At 40.1% G+C, this 16,698-nt stretch overlaps 1 protein-coding gene across 1 annotated transcript; it reads right to left on the bottom strand.

Moving 5' to 3' along the window:
• Nucleotides 1–294: 294 nt before the first annotated feature.
• On the bottom strand, nucleotides 295–15,048 carry bbc3 (BCL2 binding component 3). Its single transcript, XM_079678261.1, has 4 exons — nucleotides 14,728–15,048; nucleotides 13,100–13,487; nucleotides 6,937–7,142; nucleotides 295–2,633 (listed from the first exon to the last, which is right to left on the bottom strand). Exons 2-4 carry the CDS (start codon nucleotides 13,476–13,478, stop codon nucleotides 2,538–2,540), a joined length of 681 nt encoding a protein of 226 aa, XP_079534387.1. The 5' UTR covers nucleotides 13,479–13,487; nucleotides 14,728–15,048; the 3' UTR covers nucleotides 295–2,537.
• Nucleotides 15,049–16,698: the final 1,650 nt, after the last annotated feature.

Raw genomic sequence — 16,698 nt, 5'->3', positions numbered from 1 at the left:
TTTAAAATATATAATCCTGAACTGTCAAACTACTGGAGCTTCTAAGACTCATTGTCAATCAGAATAATTTTGTATTTTCAAGTATTCACACACTAACTATGGGTTTGATACAGGATTTATGGTAAAACAACAACAGAAAAATCCAAAATATTTAATTTTTATTGTTACTAATTATTTTATAAAAACAAACTATTAGCTCTTATTAAAAAAAAGTTACTGTGTATTTTTCCGTTTATACAGAGCACACTTCTTCTACTTCATATAATGTTAGACATAAAACCTCAAACAAGTGAATATATTTATCCTTATCTTTATTGTATGAAAAAGAAACAAAGTACAAAATCATGTAGAAAGTTTACAATATAAAAAAGTTGAAAAACAGCAAAAACACACTGCATGTGAGTTCTAACAGAACCAAGAACATGAACACGGGCATCAAACAGCTGACTGCAGCTGGGTCTCTGCAGGTTCCATCAGGTCTTCTTTATACATCAAGGCCTTCAGAAATGATCCAAACAAGGTTCTTCTGCAACAAATATACAAAACAGTGAAGCTAAGGCCAGGTGAGAGCTGCACAGTGAAACAGACAGACAGACTTCCTCGTTCAATCTTTTAAAGTTCTCTAATGTGAACCTGAGTTTTTCATACATTACATAACTACACCGTAGTGGTGTTTATATATGACAGCAACACTTTAGTATAGAGGAAGATTTCTCGTGCTTTCCATTTCCTCTGATATACACATGGAAAGTGTGGAGAAACATGTGCCATCCAGTAATAAACCCTTTGTGCTTTACCGACAAAAGTATTGCTAATAATAATAATAATAATAATAATAATAATAATAATAATAGGACCATTGCTTAAAAACAGAATACCGTTTTATTTGAATGAGCCGTTTACTTTTTGTGGCAAGTACCAATTCATAAAGCTGACAGCATTCGAAATGATTAATTTCTTCTGCTTTTTCAAAATGATGGATCTACTTTGGGTGTGTTTTTAACAGCTTTAGCTCTCAATCTGTGTTTTAACAGTTACAACTCAAATACAGCTTAAATCATAGTTTTGATCAGGAATGTAAGAAAATAAATAAATAATGTATTGCGTAAATAAAAATCAAACAAAAGAAAACACGCTACAGATACAGGCTACATCCAAAAATAAATGATGCTCTTCATATGAGCAATACACATCTTCTCCCAAAGTACATGGAAAGTAATCGCGTAACTGAAGGGGTCATTTTACAAAACATCATCAAATACTTTTTAACAATCAAAAGGTCCAAATCATATATTTTTCTTTAAATCTTGGAATACCATTTCAAATCCACTGGATTTAATTTCGCTCTGCTGATGCCAACGGCCACTCAGAAATACAAACATAACTGTGAACTCTCTCGCTTTCATAAGCACTTTCAAAGTCCATAAAAAAACGATTAACCTTCCAAAAGAATATTTACAGATTGCATCTTTAGACACTTTACTCTAACACCGGCAGGATGAACAGAGAAGTCTGTCCTTAAATGACCTCAAATGACCTCAAACCATGCTGAGGCCTTAGCATTTAAATGTGATGCAAATGACACTGGCTAACTTAAACTGCTGTGTGTGTGTGTGTGTGTGTGTGTGTGTGTGTGTGTGTGTGTGTGTGTGTGTGTGTGTGTGTGTGTGTGTGTGTGTTTGTGTGTGTGTGTGTGTGTGTGTGTGTGTGTTTGTGTGTGTTTGTGTGTGTGTGTGTTTGTGTTTGTGTGTGATAGCCCTGGTTTTCAGAGACTGGTTGCAGGAGTCACTGAGCAGAAGGCACGTGGTGTATTGAGAGGAAGAGGTCTCTGATTGGGAGAGAGCTTCACTCTGTGGAATAACATCCAACATTTGTCCTTGCGATGCAAACTCAGCGTCCAGTTTATAATAATACAAAATAAAGACAGTAACACTCACGTCAGACACAGGTCAGTTCTGTATCTTTGTACGTATACAAAAGGGAACAAATTGGAGGGATTTCATCCATTTTGGAAATAAGAACACATCCTCCAGTAAATGGTCACTGATATTAAAGCTAAATGAAAACGCTGCAGTGACCCATGAAGAACTTCACTTCCAAAACAGCTGACCTATAAACTCATCTGGGGTATAAAACAAAAAGGCCAGTTTGAAATATCTGTAGTTCAACCTATTTGTTTGAACCAATGACCTTTGCCATGTGCACACACACACACACACACACACACTGATGGAAGAGATGAGCCCCGGAAGAGACAGCCAGTGGATTCGACAAAATATACAGGAATGAAAACGGCAGGCGGTCCGTCAGCTGCAGTCTGTTCCAGCAGACTGATAGACAGACAGCTCCACAGCACCCTGACTCAGAGCTCAGTCACAGGGGGCGCTCTCACATCCCTCCCTTTCTTCCCCAAAAAAAGGTCCTGATTTCGGGTCACATAAATCCTCCGGGATTAAAACAGTGCAGCAACCAGTCGGACTTGTTCCATTCCTTAGCCACACTCCTGGATGCATAAAGTCGCCATGGTAACCACTCTCCTATGCGATCCTGTACAGAGTGCTGAGAGTCTGAGTGAGGAAGTTGAAGAATCCTCGGCAGACGTCTCTCCAGTCCTGCCAGAGCGGGACGGCACCCTGCGACAGAGAAACATACAAAGAGACGTTAGTCCAGAATATTCAGTCAAGATGTCACCTAGGCCTGTCGCGATAATCGGTAAATTGACTTATCGTACGATAAATACAAATGGACTCGATAACTTTTCTGAGCTCGTTAAATTGCCGTTTACATAAGGATGTGACATATACAGTCTATGGATGTGACCAGCATTTTCGCTAGGAGCGCTGTGGCTGCCAGGCGCGCTGTGAGGGGCGGGGCTGACACACAGCCAGGTCAGCCTCGTGCACTTGCAGCAGCCAAATTAATGATATAGCGACAAGCGGGAGACAACATGTGACTTCCTCGCGGGGAATTTAAAGTGAAATGGAATTGGTTACAAAACCTAACTACACATCTCGATTCTCCGGTGTGGCAGTATTTTGGATTCAAGCCAAATCAACGAGGCGAATACGGACTTGAATGAGCCGGGCGGTGTGTCGCATTTGCAGTGGCGATTGGTCATTAGGGGCAGGTGGGACATGATTGTACCGATTAGATAAATGCACGTTTTGTTCAGCCGGATAATATCCACACTTCTACCCTACTTTTATAATTTTCAAATCATAAATCTATCGATTAGATTTATGATAGACTTTTGAAACTACAAGAAGATAAGGAGGACTTTTACAAAAAAGTAATAGAGATGTTTGTCCAGAAGGATAGGCAAATGGACTTCATCTTCAAGTCAAGGTAAGACCGCAATTTTATTGAAAATGGGATCTTACTAAGAGAGAACAATTCAATATTTAAATGATAAAATTACTTTTTTGGGCATTACAATTAATCGAAGCATCAGACAAAAAAAGCTTTTGAAAATAATATTATATTTTGATTTAGGTCCAAATATAATATTTGTAAACCTGAAGAGTCAGTGCCAGTGCCTCACCAGCCATGAACCTCACTGCAGAAGCTTATATATAGACTATGTTGTTTGTGCCACACCACTTTTATAAAAATGCCACTGCGCATTTGTTTAAAAAAGGTAGCGACAAAAGCAGGCAATACCACGCATTTTAAACTACACCTAAAACACAACCACCCCATTCCGTTTTCCCAGCTGGGAGCAAACACGGCAGCTGGAGATGGAGAGCCCCCACCTTCCCGACAGTTTACAATCAAAGATGCATTTGCCCGACAATGCAAACATGTTGGTGTTCCTTGCTCGAAAACTTTGAAAAACAGATTTGGATATGGCCTGTTGAGGCATCTGGGTCTTTGTATGGACAGTGGACTGTACACTTGAGTGTTGTTTTAAGGAGGGTTCTTTGCTTGTGAGACAATGTGTGCTCATATTTATTTATAGATAGATAGATAGATAGATAGATAGATAGATAGATAGATAGATAGATAGATAGATGGATAGAGCGAGAGAGAGAGAGAGAGTGAGAGAGAGAGAGAGAGAGAGAGAGAGAGCTCTGTTTTCCAGCCTGAGTCTATTTAATTTATTGTTTTGGTTGTGTGTGATTTAATTAATTTATTATCATTTAATTAATTTGTTTTAATTATTATATATCATTTATATATTTTAATATTATTTCATTTGCAATGTTGAATGTTCAATATAAAGTTATGTTTGAAAGTATGTACTTGAACTATTATTATATATTATCATTATGTCAGTGGTCTAAAATGGTCTTACAACAGTGCCGACAATATTATCGTTTATCTCAATAATTTCCAGGAAAATGTATCGTCCAACAAAATTAATTATCGTGACAGGTCTTTTGGCACCAAAGAGTTCAAAACACAAGGCACAAAATGAACTTAAGTGGATGATAACATACAAGGTATGGAATTAATGTGTAGTCCAAAATAGGACATAACTTTTCTCTCAATGTCAGTAAGCCATAAAAATTAACAAACAAACAATGTGAGGTTCGTTTTTTGCTGATATTTGGACATTTATTTCGTTAAGGAAGCAATTGAGAACATTTGAGAAAGATTAATGACGCTTTAAAGCAGTCAATAAAATATATATTTTATCCAAATTGTGAATCTCTGCAACCAGGACAAGTCCTTGAGCATACTGTCAAAAATGGCCACAAAAATATATAAGACTGTTGCATGAGAGATTAACGGCGGACAGAGAGAGATCAACACACACTTCACCAAACTTTCCCCTGGCTGAGATAATAAAACAGTTGGATCATTCAATATCTGACATTTTTAAGGCGGGCCAAGATGCTAAAAAATGTGCATTTAATGACCCGCCATACAAACTGCACTTGACTTTATCACATGATTGTAACTTCATGCAAGTCAATGGTGTTCCCTTTGTTCTGTTGGCATGCGAGGCAGCAGCTATGCCAGAAAATTCATTTAATTTGGACACAGATTAAGGGTTGGAACCTGTATTTAAATGAGTTTGCTCTTGAGGTACTTCGGGGATAATTTACAGCTGCTTCAGCATTTTGAACGCAAGTGAGCCAAATAATTGAAGTTGGACCATATTGACTACCTGGGTGGAAAGGAGCAAATCCTAGAAGCTGATTGTTTGATTTCTTGAGAAGACGGAGGACACATATTCTTATTTTTGTGAACAGTAGAAGGATATAGAACAGAAAAAGAGACTCCATGCTGCAATAATGAAATGGAATAATGAAACACTTCGCCACTTGAACGAGAGGATAAACAAGTGTGTGAGTTAAAGATGCTACTCTGAACGGTCTGAACCTCACGTGCCTGTGGTTAACCCTCCCTCCTTCACAATCTCCCTCCTTGCCTCCTACTTTTGTTTCTAACTGCTATACAGTAGACTGTGCTTTTGGCTTGACTCGGTGGTAAACAAAACAATTTCTGTCTGTCTTCCTGGAGAGAGCGAACAGGCAGTTCCATGAGGGGACCAACTGCATCACACGCTGCAACAGGAGCTGCTGCACCCTTATAAAGTGTGTGTGCGTGCGTGTGCGTATTTGTGTGCCATCCGTGTCCGAGTGTGAGTCGAAACTAGGTGACGTCATCTTTGTTTATGTGCATGAGGCGGGACGGCGAGGGAGAGAGAGAGCAGTGGGGACTGGGGAAGTGTGTGTGTGAGTGTGAGTGTGAGTGTGAGTGTGTGTGTGTGTGTGTGGGGGGGGGGGGGGGGGGGAGGAAGTGGAGAGTTGCTGCCAACTCCTCACGCGATCTAGACTACAGGGGAGGGAGGGGGGAGGGAGTTAAAGACATAACAATACAAGGAAACAGACAGACAGCGGTGTAAAAACATACTGTGATTTCATCTGGGAGTATCGTTTGCATGTGAAATGTGTTTGTGTTGTTTTCAGGTGTTTAGGACATACTTCAATTCATATAGAGTTATAAAGATTAAAGCAAGAATGATGAGGAAGGAAACTGTAAAAAAAACATAAGGGAGGGAACATGAATCTGAAAGAGGACTGTCTGCAATGAAGTTTCTAAAAAGTACACATTTATATAACGTATTACTGCGTAGAAAAAGAGGAAGTAGGAGAGAGAGGTGGAAAGACTTTAGGACGGACATTTGTAAAAAGGTCCACAGTAAAAAGTGAAAAGAGATTAAACTGGCTCAGATATCATCGATTAAATCTCACACGCGAGTATTGATCTGTCAAAGACACACACACACACACACACACACACACACACACACACACACACACACACACACACACACACACACACACACACACACACACACACACACACACACACACACACACACACACACACACACACACACACACACACACACACACACACACACACACACACACACACACACACACACACACACACACACACACACACACACACACACACACACACACACAAGATAATTGTGTGTTTGTGTGAGACACTGTAACACTATACACACATCAGACTGCAGCACTCAGATGGAGGGAAAGCAATAAGCCGTATTTTTTTTCACTGTTCATTGTTTCATTTTTGCAAACTGTTATTCCTGCATTTCTTTGTGCCACTTGCACATTTTTTGCTGATTATGTCTAAGGTATATTTTATGTTGCACGGTTGGAGAAGTAATGGGACAGTTTTTAATTGCCAATAATCACACTGTAGCTATTTTGCATATGACGATAAAACCTTTGTAGAATCCCTTCATAATAATGAAACTGACTGTTAGGTGTTTCTAACATTGTGATAATGAAGCTGGATTGGACTAATTTTCTAACAGGATTTTTTAAAACATGTTATTTAGGTCACTGTAAATGTCCACATTACTTTGTTTACTATAAACAAAACCTACCTAACCTATTATAGCTAAACACACTGTATATTACACTGAAGCCCCGCCCCTCCTCTTACCACTCTGTGGAGGACTGTGGCGTTGATCTCATCTCCGATGGCCCTCAGCTGGTGGGCCACACTCCTGATGACCTGCACCTGCGCTGCCTCTCCTCCGGGGGCTCTGTGACGAGGGGAAGCCCAGGAGAGCTGCTCGTTCTGTGGCAGCAGGTCTGGAAGAGGCCCCTGCCTGCTGGAGGTCTCGTGGGGCTCCTCTCTGAGCGAGTCTGCAGAAGAAAAATACTAAATTAATTCAGAAAATAACATGCAATTCTCCATAATTGTTTAATAATTTGAAATCTTTTTTCCATATGCTCTTACTCTTCGTCTCTCTTTTGATAAAAACAGTTAAAGTTTGAAAAGACACAAGTGCTTTATTGCCACAGCCTCTGGTTATGCCTAATTGATTGTCGACAAGTATCCACACAGTAACCGCCTCCTTAGCAATAATAGAGACACTTCAAGTGTGTGGGGGGGTGGGGGGGGGGGCAGACCATGCAGCAGACCAACAAAGACCTAACAAGAACACACACAACTTCATACACACACCTCCCAGAAAACTTCACTTCCAGGCCATTACCGATCAGTATGAATGTTTACAATGAATATGAAGAGATGAGTAAGGTTCAAACATTATGTTCACCTTTTGCATACAATCAAATAAGTTACTCTCAAAGTGTAGCATACTTGATAGAAAATAGAAGAGGGAGTTTTTAAACAACATTCAACATAAAACTTTTTTTTTTTTATTCCAGTTGGGTTGTTCAGTTACATTAGTTAGATTTGTGGCAACACATATTTGCTAAGGAGCCTGATGGGTCTGTTTCCTCTTCATGGAACTTGGGAGAGTAATCTCTTAATCTGCTTAATAAGTCTGGTATGGAGAGGTGTGTGTGTGTGTGTGTGTGTGTGTGTGTGTGTGTGTGTGTGTGTGTGTGTGTGTGTGTGTGTGTGTGTGTGTGTGTGTGTGCGTGTGTGTGTGTGTGTGTGTGTGTGTGTGTGTGTGTGTGTGTGTGTGTGTGTGTGTGTGTGTGTGTGTGTGTGTGTGTGTGTGTGTGTGTGTGTGTTTACAGAGATATAGTGTTGTTGTTCCTACAGATACCTGTCCCTTCTGTCTGGTTGCTTTAGCGTGACAAAAAGGCCTAAAGCTATTAGAGGTTTTAGGATTTTATGAAAAGAAAGGAAATTGTCTCAAATCTTTAATGGTAACCTACTTGATCATTTTTTTTTTTTCATGCTTAATGTTCTGCTTTATTCAAATAAATCTTATTTTGTGTAAGCATTATATACAATGAATTAATTATTTCTCTTTTTCTGTATCTTATCATTTCTTTTAACATATTTCACATAACACATTTACAAAATTAGTTGCTAAATTGAATTAGTTATTTTTTTATGTTCTTGTTATGTTTCTTGCTTATTTGAATATCCATCCAACATATGAAAAGGATTTATCATACTACATGAAACATCCTTGTCTCTGGCAGCGTGTCGTTTTTAATAGACGATTAGATAACCTTTGAACACTTGTTTCTGACTTTGAAAACAGCTTTCCTGTGAATGGACCCCTGTCTCTGTCACGGAGCAGAGGGTCTCCATCAACCACAACTCTTTGTTGCCACAGAAACAGGCACCCCTGGCAACCACAGCATCTACTTTGCTAGGAGGATTACAACTGATCCTTAAAAGAGGCAGGTGACTAGAGAGAGGGAGAGATGGAGGCGGAGAGGGAGGAAAGAGAGAGCGGAGGAAAAATAACAAACGGGAAACACTGGCTTGTTGCCAAGGTAACTTGAAGACAGCACTCTTGGAGATGTCTCTATGCGATTGGCCGGCAGTGGAGGTCTGAGCTGGATAGGCTGGAGGGAGGTAAGGGGGTGGGGCTGTTGGTGAACCGGTCTGTTTGATAGGCTGACAGAGTGACAAGGTGACAGAGATCCTGAGAGCAGATAAATATGGGATGTAGGAGACTGGGGGGGACTCGGTTGCCGGGTGAAGGGGTGGCATTACAAATAAAAACAGACTAAAGCAGATAAAAGCTTACGGCTGAGAGATGTTGTCATTAAATAACAAACCGACAAATCCTCTGACTAATCAAACAAATAATAAATACATTAACAAATAATTCCTTTTTTTATTCAGCTAATTAATTTAGCTGATGCTTAGATCCAAAGTCTCTTACCATAAGTGCCGTCAACTATGATGATATAGAACAGCAAGAATCCTGCAAGGACATTAGTTTCCAAACCTTTTAAGCGCTATAACCATTTTAAAATATATATTTAAAATAGTATTTTATTCAGTACAATTTTGAGCTACTTGAGTTGTTCCATTTTTTGCTACCTTCTACTTCTACTCCACTACAATTCAGAGCTACATTGTGTACTTTTACTCCAATACATTATTTTAATCTCTTTAGTTACTTCACAGATGTGGATGAATGATGTGAAATATAACCAAGTGTTAAATCAGACTTTAGTTCCACCTGGAGTAAATTCACAAGCTACCCTGCAGTATACAAAGTCATTCAAACTAGCTGCACCTTTACCAGCTTTGAGAATACTTTCATGATCAATCATTATAAAACATATCCTACAGGACTGTCTCAGAAAATTAGAATATTGTGATAAAGTTCTTTATTTTCTGTAATGCAATTAAAAAAACAAAAATGTCATACATTCTGGATTCATTACAAATCAACTGAAATATTGCAAGCCTTTTATTATTTTAATATTGCTGATTATGGCATACAGCTTAAGAAAACTCAAATATCCTATCTCTAAATATTAGAATATCATGAAAAAGTATACTAGTAGGGTGTTCAACGAATCACTTGAATCGTGTAATTAACTCGAAACACCTGCAAGGGTTTCCTGAGCCTTGAAAAACACTCAGCTTGGTTCAGTAAACTAAATCACAAGTATGGGGAAGACTGCTGATCTGACTGCTGTCCAGAGGACCGTCATTGACACCCTCCATCAGGAGGGTAAGACACAAAAAGACATTTCTCAAAGAGCAAGCTGTTCACAGATTGCAGTTTCAAAGCACATCCACAAAAAGTCTGTTGGAAGGGGGACATGTGGCAGGAAACGCTGCACAACCAAGAGAGATGACCGCAGCCTTAACAGCATTGTGAAGAAGAGTCGCTTTCAGAATTTGGGGGAGCTTCAAAGACAGTGGATTGAAGCTGGAGTCCAGGTATCAAAAGTCACTGTTCACAGACGTGTCCGGGAAATGGGCTACAATAGCCGTATTCCCATGGTCAAGCCACTTCTGAACTCAAGACAACGGAAGAGGCGTCTGACTTGGGCTAAGGAAAAGAAGCACTGGACAGTTGCACAGTGGTCCAAAGTCCTCTTTTCAGACGAAAGCAAGTTTTGTATTTTATTTGGAAGTCAAGGCGCCAGAGTCTGGAGAAAGGCTGGAGAGGAGCAAAATCCAAGTTGCTTGAAATCCAGTGTGAAGTTCCCACAGTCAGCGATGGTTTGGGGAGCCATGTCAGCTACTGGTGATGGTCCACTGTGTTTCATCAAGCCCAGAGTAAATGCAGCTGTGTACCAAGAGATTTTAGAGCACTACATGCTTCCGTCTGCTGAAAAGCTCTATGGAGATGAGGAATTCATTTTCCAGCATGATCTGGCACCTGCCCACAGTGCCAAAACCACCAGTAACTGGTGTACTGACCATGGCATTACTGTCCTCGATTGGCCTGCAAATTCCCCTGACCTGAACCCCATAGAGAATATGTGGGGTATTGTGAAGAAGAAGCTGAAAGACACCAGACCCAACAATGCTAATGAGCTAAAGGCCGCTATTGAAGCATCCTGGGCATCCATAACACCTCAGCAATGCCACAGGCTGATTGCCTCCATGCCACGCCGCATTGATGCAGTAATCCGTGCAAAAGGATTCCCAACCAAGTACTGAGTGCATTAATGGACATTTTCAAATGTTTGATTGTGTTTTGCTGTTATAAATCTTTTTTTTTTACTTGGTCTGAGGAACTATTCTAATTTTTTGAGATAGGATTTTTGAGTTTTCTTAAGCTGTATGCCATAATCAGCAATATTAAAATAATAAAAGGCTTGCAATATTTCAGTTGATTTGTAATGAATCCAGAATGTATGACATTTTTGTTTTTTTAATTGCATTACAGAAAATAAAGAACTTTATCACAATATTCTAATTTTCTGAGACAGTCCTGTATATATTATTCTGAAATGGACCAATCTTCACAATCACTACTTTTACTGTCGCTACTTTAACTATATTTTGATGCCAACACTTTTCTACGTTTAATTGAGGAACATTTTGAATACAGGACTTCTAGTTGCAACAGAGTATTCCTTCACTATGGTACTTCTACTTTTACTCAAGTACAAGATCTGAGTACCTTTCCCACTTCTGTGCACACAATACAACAAATTCACTTACAAATCGACAAAAAACGTACATCATGACTGTTTACCAACCGGACAGATGATCTGGATAAAATGACATTGATTTTTTTATTTTAATTATTGAGTGCCTGATTAGTGAATAACTGAAAGTGTCTGACTAATTAATTCACTAGGTTGCTGAGTATCTAACTGATGAATTCCCTATTTACTGACTGGATAACAAAGTGTCTCCCTCATTAAATGACTAACTGTTTGATTCGTAGCCTGACTGATAAGCCTGATTAACTAACTGTAACTCTGACAATTTAAACTAAGCTTAAAACCTGACTGAGAGGCCAATAGAAGCTCTTGTGGGCAGACTACAGACTGACTGTGTGCTGCCAGGCTGATCTCAGAGCAGCAGGAAATACAGCACATTGGTTCCTTCAGACTGCACAGGACATGTCTGAACATGCCCAGCATGCACAGCTGACCTGCAGCTGAGAGAGGAAGGGGGTGGGGCAATGTATCTGTTTACCCCTCTATCTGTCACAACAAAAAGACACGGTGTCTAATGTTAACCTGTGTTTCCTGTATCCTGTGAATGCCAACACCTGATTTTCACCTGAGTTTTTAAAATGTAAAAAATAATATACTATAAAAGGTCAAATGTCACGTGTTTTCTGTGTTACCGCCCACCATTGTCAGAGTAAGTTTCCCTCTTCTCACCCCTCGTGAACTCCAGACAGACAGACATTGTCTCATGAACAAACCAGTAAGAGCTCCTGAGGCAGCAGCAGCAGCTCAGTGGACTGTTGGCTACAAGGCCAAAAACGTCACATGTTTATTCCTGCGACAGTGGGTAACACACATCCTCTTCATCCCTCCACCTGTCCCCCATCAACACTGCCCAAACAGCCTCCTGTCATGGAGACACAGCACAGACTGAACTGATACTCTCCTGCCAGCTGACAACTTCTGTGTATATTGAGGGAGGAGGTCAGGAAGGCAAGCTATGCTGTGAGGAGAGCTGAGTCGTGACTCTTGGTCAGAACCTGCATCCACTCTGATCTAATGCTTATCCTGCAGCAGTAATTGGCTGTGAATCAATGTTTTAACGTAGTCACATTCCACCACAGGGCATCAGTAAGTAGTTAAACAGGTCACACACAGACTACACCATCGTGGTTAAACAAACATATTATTATATTTTTAATGGGAAAGCTTCTCATTTTGTTTTGTCTGTGACATCAATGAAGCCAATGCAACATTATTATTTTCACAGCTAGTGCTCAATATGTAATATAATATATATTACATATATATAATAACCTTTGGTGAAAATACGTTTTTTTTAAGCAGATGTTGAAAATGACATATTTCTAAGTATCTGCCATTAATAACATAAATGTATGCATGTGTATGTATTGTCCCATTTCTCATTGTTGTTATGGGTGGTTTGCTTCTTCTCCCTGAATGTAGTCCAACAATAAAAAATACAGATCTGTTTCCACCTTTAGTCGAGGCCAAACATATCTGTGTGTTTGTGAGTTTCTCTCCGAGGTAACTGTTCTAAATCATAAATGATGTGCCTGGTGTTACAAGCACAGGGAGAGCTAACCCACATGGTTTTAACAACACCATGCTGCAACTCACATCCTATTACTAAAGAGATATAACACTTTGTATCTCCCAAATAACCTAAACCACGCTGGATATCTTTGATTAAATGTGAATAATAATAATACATTACATTTATAAAGCGCTTTTCCTGGTGCTCAAAGCGCTGAATAGGACTGTCTTACCTGACTGCTCTCCTGAGAAGACACTGGCCCTCTCTTCCCTCCGATGGCAGAGAGGTGAGGGAGGCGTTGATGATGACGATGGCCAAGGTAACTGCTGGTGAGTCTGGGGCTCGTCCTGGCCCTCTGGGTGAGGGTAAGGCACCGGGTATGACATATAGAGGGCCTGCAAAGGGTGCAGGTGGTGGTGGTTCTGGTGGAGGTGTAAGGCCCCGGGGCCAGTCACAGAGCCGGTGGTGATGGTGGTGGTGGTGAGCATGCCGGGCCAGTTGTAGAAGGGGCGGGGCAGCTCCATCCGGCAGGAGCTGTGGCGAGGCAGGGGGCCGTCTCCTGGTTCTCCTCCTGTCTCCCCGGCGCTCTCCATGGTCTCTGCACGGGCCATCTCAGTAGCCTAAATCACACAGACATGCACATACGTCAAACAAAGCAAGACAACATTAACTGAAGCATCAAATCAAAATGTATAAACATAGTCATCTAAAAAACAACAAATTGAATTTAAACAAACACAAAAAACAGTGGCCCTGAGAAATCAATGTACAAAGAATTAAGAAAACATGTGCAAGTCTTGTTTGTGACCCCTCAGGATATATACTGTCTATCTGATAAGACAAGATATACTTTATTGATCCAAATTAAAGTATATATTATACGATCAATAAAAAAAACATTGAATTTGATTTAATATATAATAGGATAACATATAGCATACAAAAAGCACCAGAAAAGCACACATACACACATCTAGTCTTTCTCCACAAGTTTGACCCAGCAACCTACATTATAAATGATCGTACCGGCCGCTAGGACACGAGACTTGTTTGTAAACAGATCTGATCCGCGCCGATCGAGCACGAGGAAGCGCGCACGCGTACACATCATAGGTACACACAATCTCACATAAAGGCGAGCCACGCGGAGATTTCTCTCCGCTTTGGCAATAAACTGATGATAGGAAGGATAATATCGAGAAAAAAGTTAGCATAAATCCTCGAGTGACATTAATGTAAATGTGCCATTTAAAATCCCGTTTAATTAGGGTTATTTAAAAAACGCAAGGAAATAAATCGGAAAATGCGTAAAGATGTCGAATTACAGAACCACGGGGCACCATGCTTTAAGTTTGAATAAATTCAATCATAAATGCATTATTCGTTTGATAAATTAACCAGTTTCTGACAGTTTTCTGGTTCTGGGGCTAAACACATTTATTTAAATAGCCTATCAATATCGTTAACTTTAACTCTGATTTAGGATTTTTTTTCTTCCCATTAACGTTTATGAATGGGACTTGTCCGGACATGTCTCAAATCATAAATATAACGCGAAAGGCTCGAAGGCGCAGGGGTCAATACTTTACATCTGTTGTAAAAAAGAGAGTAAATGTTGACAAAGTAATTTCAAAGTAGATATGTACCGATAAGTTCAATCACACTTTTTTCTGACAGCTCGACAGATGATGCAACTTTAAGTTACATTACATGTCACATAGACGCTTTTATCCAAAGCGACTTAAATACATTCAGTACTGTGGACAATCCCCACAGGAGCAATTTGGGGTGAAGTGTCTTGCCCAAGTTGTCAAAAACCTTTCCAACTTCTGCAGCGGTAAATAAAGATGAAGCGCTTACTGGCTGTTTATGACGCTCCGTGGTGAGGCGGTGTGCAGGGCAGAGAGCAGCCGTAACAGGTGCACATCAGACGGGATACACTGTTCCAGAACAACAGGCGAAGTGTCACAAGATGTTAAAGGTCCACTCGGGAGGAATCGTGTCATTCCATGTCAAAGTTCTTCCGTTGATTGTCACGCTTTATAATCAGCTGGTTGTTGTCTGTTAGATTAACCCATCAGAACATATACCGACGAGATGTACCGAATAACGGAGGAGACTGGTCTCTGTGCTCTTCTCTGAAGATCTGTCCGGTCTGAGCGCTCTCCTGCTGCCTCACTATCTTTGTCAACACAGAATATATACACCGGACTTCCGGTTTGGACTTTCAGAATAAAACACACCACAACATTTATTGACCTCGTAAATAGAGTTTTTTCGAGGCGAGGAAGGATTCTTGCCTCGCTCCTGAAGGAAGTGACTCGGAAGACATGTCCTACCAAGGAAGCGTCCTCGACATTGAGAAACACCCAGTACCTATGTCGTGTTGTTCACTTTTGCACATTCTTGCACAAAACAGCAGAGATATTTTATTCAAATCGGATACATTGTGCATACATTTCTTATATTTCTTGACTTTTTTCAGGCCTTGCTATCCTTTTCGTTTCCTTTAATATGTGTATTGTTATGATCCAAAATACTGACATACAATGTCCAAACATGCTAATTCTCTATTTCAATTTATTTCTGGACCGTACACCGAATAAATACAGCTATATATTTTAGTTCACTCCTGCTTTTATTTTGATGGCCATTCCTTTCTGGTCTAGACTACTTCCTCCTCCTCCTCCTCCTCCTCCTCCTCCTCCTCCTCCTCCTCCTCCTCCTCCTCCTCCTCCCTGACAAGTGCTGCCATGCTCCTGACAGGATGCTGCTGTCTCACTTTCTCTCTTTCTTCTTCTTTTGTTTTTTGTAACAGACTGCAACTTTCTGCAGCAATATAAATACATAATAATAATAATAATACTTTCTTATATATGTTATAGTTGTAATTGCATTCACATGCCACTTAGTCCTAGAGATTTAACATTTGACCCCCCTCACATCCTGTGGTTTTCCTCCACCTCCCTCCTCCCACTTCTTATCTCTCATCTCAGGACTCAAGACATTTCCTCATCATGTGACAACTCCTCACAGGAATCAACTAAACATCCCCCTACACACACACACACACACACACACACACACACACACACACACACACACACACACACACACACACACACACACACACACACACACACACACACACACACACACACACACACACACACACACACACACACACACACACACACACACACACACACACACACACTCCTCCTCCTCACCCCAGCTGGCTTCCCTTCATATCCTGCACAGTTTGACATATGTAAAGTAAAACAATGTGATCTTAGAGCTGAGTCAGCCCTTTGTGTGCAGTAGATCTGTTTATTATAACACATGTGTTGCAAGTATCAACACTATTATGACCTATCATTTCTGACAGTTGGGATTTAGTTTAGGCTAGACAACATGTCCTCTTTATGTTTTAGTCCAGTGGTTTTGATTATTATTAGCCTTTTAACAAAGCACTGGGATGAAAACCAACTTAGATTTTCTGCAAAATTAACCATTTCCATGATTAAAGTTACTTTGAGTATTTTAATGCACCCAAAAAGGTGATGTGTAACAACAAGTGTGTCAGTTTGAGTGCTGTGCAAAAAGCGCCTCGGTATTTTCTTTTGAGTAGCTGTGATTAGAGTCTAGATGTTCTACTTTTACAGACTGTAAATGAGATGGGGAAAATAAAGAGTGCCAATACCCCTGTTCTTATTTACTGTATGTGCTTTGATCTTTAAGAGATGATCTTATTTTGAGATTTTTAGTGGTGGAAGAATTATTCAGATGTTTCGTTCACTAAAAGGAAATGCCATCAAAATATATTTAAAG

Source organism: Notothenia rossii (genome assembly GCF_949606895.1).
Source record: "Notothenia rossii genome assembly, chromosome: 4".
In the NCBI taxonomy this organism is placed as follows: domain Eukaryota; kingdom Metazoa; phylum Chordata; class Actinopteri; order Perciformes; family Nototheniidae; genus Notothenia; species Notothenia rossii.
Note: the sequence above shows the minus strand (reverse complement) of the source record. Positions and strands in the feature narration are given on the sequence as shown.

Excerpts from the sequence above, each read along its gene's own strand:
- bbc3 (XM_079678261.1), bottom strand. The coding sequence starts at position 13,478 with ATGGCCCGTGCAGAGACCATGGAGAGCGCCGGGGAGACAGGAGGAGAA. Across the intron at positions 7,143-13,099 it reads CTTCTCAGGAGAGCAGTCAG|ACTCGCTCAGAGAGGAGCCC; the intron begins GTAAGACAGTCC and ends TTTCTTCTGCAG. Across the intron at positions 2,634-6,936 it reads CCACAGTCCTCCACAGAGTG|GGTGCCGTCCCGCTCTGGCA; the intron begins GTAAGAGGAGGG and ends TCTCTGTCGCAG.